The sequence below is a fragment of the Zea mays genome, chromosome 1 (genome assembly GCF_902167145.1).
Source record: "Zea mays cultivar B73 chromosome 1, Zm-B73-REFERENCE-NAM-5.0, whole genome shotgun sequence".
In the NCBI taxonomy this organism is placed as follows: domain Eukaryota; kingdom Viridiplantae; phylum Streptophyta; class Magnoliopsida; order Poales; family Poaceae; genus Zea; species Zea mays.
The window spans coordinates 181,030,315-181,033,848 of record NC_050096.1 but is presented as its reverse complement, the minus strand read 5'-3'; the positions used below and the strand labels follow the sequence as shown (position 1 = coordinate 181,033,848).

Here is a 3,534-nt window from a genome sequence, read left to right as displayed (position 1 = left end):
GTACCCGCTACCCGAAACCCGGTGGGTTTTTGCTCTATTAGGGTATATGTTTGGATCAATTTCTCTAACCATGGGTTTGTTAATGGGTTCAAATGGAAACCCAACGGGTACATGGTCATGGGTTTGTTCTTCCACTATCCATACCCGCAAACCCATGAGTTTTTAAAACCCGCCTTAAAATAAACATTCCTTATAAATATGTCTCATAATATTATTAATGGAATATGTTCTAATTGAAATAAACTTCATGTAACAAATTTTAGGCTAAAATTAGTTATCACTTGTTCCTTTTATGCTAGCTTATTAATGTATTGATTGTCATTTACATGATGAATTATTTTTTTATGTTGATGTTAGTGGGTATGGGAAACCCGTTGGGTACCCGAAACCCGCATGGGTATGAGTTTGGGCAAAATTTTATACCCGTCATGGGTATGGGTTTTTAGCGGGCGTATTTTTTCTTCGCGGGTATGAGTTTGGGCAAGTAATACCTAGCGGGTTTTTACCCATTGCCATCTCTATTGGACCCCAAAAGCAGCTTCTGGCCACTGGAATCGGTAAATAAGCGGGTCCAAACGGGATATTGAACTTCATTTGTATTGTTTTGTGTTTGAACTGGATTTTTCTTACAATAACATGTCTTTTGGTCTTCTATTTCAATTTAGTTTGTAACGACATCAAGTTTTTTTTTTGTAATTTAACCATGGATACACTTCAAATGATACCACTCAGATCGAGCTTAATTAGCCAAAAACAAAAATAAACATACGTGGTCAGTGAGCCAGACTCAAAATTGGGTGGACAGGCACCATTCTAGGAATCTAGCTGAAATGTTCTTGCGAAGACGAATATGCTATGTACATTTGGTTTGGGAGAGGGTCTATGTTCACATGTATATATGCATGTAGGTATATGTCTCCAAGAATTGACATTCCAATAATTTACTCTGGCCATGCATCCATCACCACCCAAGAGTGTCATGGATCCCAAAGAAGAAGAAGAGACGATGGATCATGAGCCGTTTGCTCCTCCGAGAGACAGAGAGCCTAGCCTAACTCCGAGGAAGCCGAGGTAGATGAGGAGCAGCCCCACCCCAAGCACCTTGTCCAGCCGCATGCCTCGCGCGGGCAGCACCACGATCGCCCACACCAGCCCGGCCGCAAGGAATCCTGCCGCCTGGTACGCCGACGCGTCCGCCGGGATCGCGTACGGGCGCGGGAACCGGGCCCCGGCCGCCAGCGTCAGCGACAGGCCCAGGCCCACGACCGTGTTGAATACGGGGCCCGCGTAGCAGCCCGACACCGCGGTCTGGGCCCCGCCGTGGCCGCCGTGCATGGCCATGGCCACGTCGGCCACCAGGTCCCCCAGCGAGTTGCCCCACGCCAGCACGGTCGCGCCCAGCACGCTCGCCCTCACGCCGGCAATCAGGCCGATGGAGACCAGCAGCGCCACCAGCTCCCGCGCCAGCAAGTAGGACCAGAGCACGGACATGAGGAACCCGCCGGCGAGCCACGGGAGGCGCCGGCAGCGGCCCGCGGGCGGGGACGAGGAGGACGTGCCGCGGGCGGCCGCCGCCGCGAGGACCGTCCCGGCCACCGCGCCGGAGAGGGCGGCGGCGGGGCTGGAGGGGGACGAGATCGCCGCCAGGAGGAGAGGGGCGAGGAGCGCGGACGCCACCGCGTAGCGCTTGGACCACCGGTGCGCCGCGATGTCCGGGATCGTGAGGCGACGCGGCAGGTACAGCGGCCACTGCAGCGCGTGGAGGGCGTGGCGCGCGAGGCTGCTCCTCCCCCGCCGCGGCGGTGCGGCGGCCTCGGCGTGCTTGGACGAGATGGGGAGCGCGGGAGGTTCGTCGGGGTCCTCGGCGAGGAGAGGGGCGGCGAGGTCGGGATCGGGACCCGCGGCAGCGACGTCGTCGACGGCGGGCTTCGTCGTGCCGTCCTCCGCGCAGCAGTGGGACGTCCAGACGAGGAGGACGTACGCGGCGTAGAGGGAGAGGAAGGAGGCGGCGGCCCAGACGGTGACGGAGCCGGTGAGCAGCACGGCGAGGAGGTAGCAGAGCGCGACGAGGAGGAAGCAGACGTCGCGCACGAACCCGGCGCGCTCGATCTCGACGGGGCCTCCTCGGGTCCCGGACGAGGAGGCGACGATGGCGACGACGCCGGCGACGACGGTAGACACGAAGAGCGCGCCGCCGAGGACGCTGCTGAGCCCGACGTCCCCGGCGTCGGCGTCGGCCGCCGCGAAGGCGACGACGCTGGAGAGCACGTCGGGCGCGCCGTTGCCCAGCGACAGGAGCGTGACGCCCGCGATGGCCGGCGGGAGGCGCAGCGCGGCGGACAGGCCCTGGAGCGCGGCGCAGAAGTACTGGGACGCGGTGTCACCGAGGAGGTAGAAGAGGAGCAGCAGCCAGAGCGCGAGCGCGGCGGCCCCGAGCCACGGCGCGCCGCCGAAGGCGCAGTAGAAGAGGCGCAGGTAGTGCACGTACCCGCGCGGCGCGCACGCCGGGTGCGAGGCCCACGACAGGTACCGGCACCGCGCCGCGTGGTCCGGCAGCGCCCGCAGCTGCGCCTCGCAGCTCCGGCCGGCCTGCGCGGGCGCCGGCGCCGGCGCCCGCAGCTCCGCCTCGCTGCTCCGGCCCACGCCGGGGCGGTGGTCCCGCGCGACGGCGACGGAGAGGAGGGTGAGCAGGAAGGCGGCGGTGGCGGCGGCATTGCGCCTGCACTTGTGGAGCTGGCGCAGGGACGCCATGGAGGCGGGCAGTGAGTGAGTACGATGAGGAACTATGATGGCTCCCTGCCTCCCTGCGCGTCTGATGAGTGGTGAGTCTTCTTCTTGGCCGGCCGACCGGTCGGTGTGGGTTGGGTTCAGATGAGAGTGAGACAGAGAGAGGAGTGCATTTTGCTTCGTGCTCGTGGAGGAACGAGACGGATCTCCAGGGTTCGTGCGTGTGTGGAATTTGGCAGGAAAAATAATGGGGAAAGGACAAGTGGCAGCTCACGAGGTCCCCGGCCCTGATTGCAACTGATTTGCTCTCTCGCCTCCTCCGATCCGGCCAACCTCATCTCGTCCCGATTTGTTTTGTGCTAATCCGTGCGAGATGAATTGCTTGTTTCCTCACCCTTCATCTTCTCATTTCCTTCTCCTCCTTTTCGTTTAGGATATGTTCTCGATAATAATAATAGCAACAATGGCCTTGTCGACAGGTCAAGCCGCGACTGCCACCGCCAAGCAAGGTCGAGACAAGAATGCAGTGACTGGGCGGCGCGCGGCGACCTGCGTCCGGCAGTACCGCAGTAGTAGTCATCGTCGTCCATTGCAGCGCAGCGGTAGGAGCTATAGCTAGGAGCCTAGCACGGTGGCACGCGATGCATGCCTGTCTCTTCCGGAGGACGAGGAATCAGGAAAGCGAGCTCAGTCAGTGCTAACTGCTGAGAAATCAGGAATGGAGCAAGAACCCGAACCAGACCAATGGCCGGCACTCACTGGTTGCTGTCACGGAAAAAAGTTCGTCGGCGCACCTACAGTTTCGTT

The 3,534-nt window shown here is 60.1% G+C and overlaps 1 protein-coding gene across 1 annotated transcript; it reads right to left on the bottom strand.

Moving 5' to 3' along the window:
* Nucleotides 1-881: 881 nt before the first annotated feature.
* On the bottom strand, nucleotides 882-2,930 carry LOC100281209 (K-exchanger-like protein). Its single transcript, NM_001154128.2, has one exon. It carries the CDS (start codon nucleotides 2,749-2,751, stop codon nucleotides 1,012-1,014), a length of 1,740 nt encoding a protein of 579 aa, NP_001147600.2. The 5' UTR covers nucleotides 2,752-2,930; the 3' UTR covers nucleotides 882-1,011.
* Between the last annotated feature and the right edge of the window lie 604 nt (nucleotides 2,931-3,534).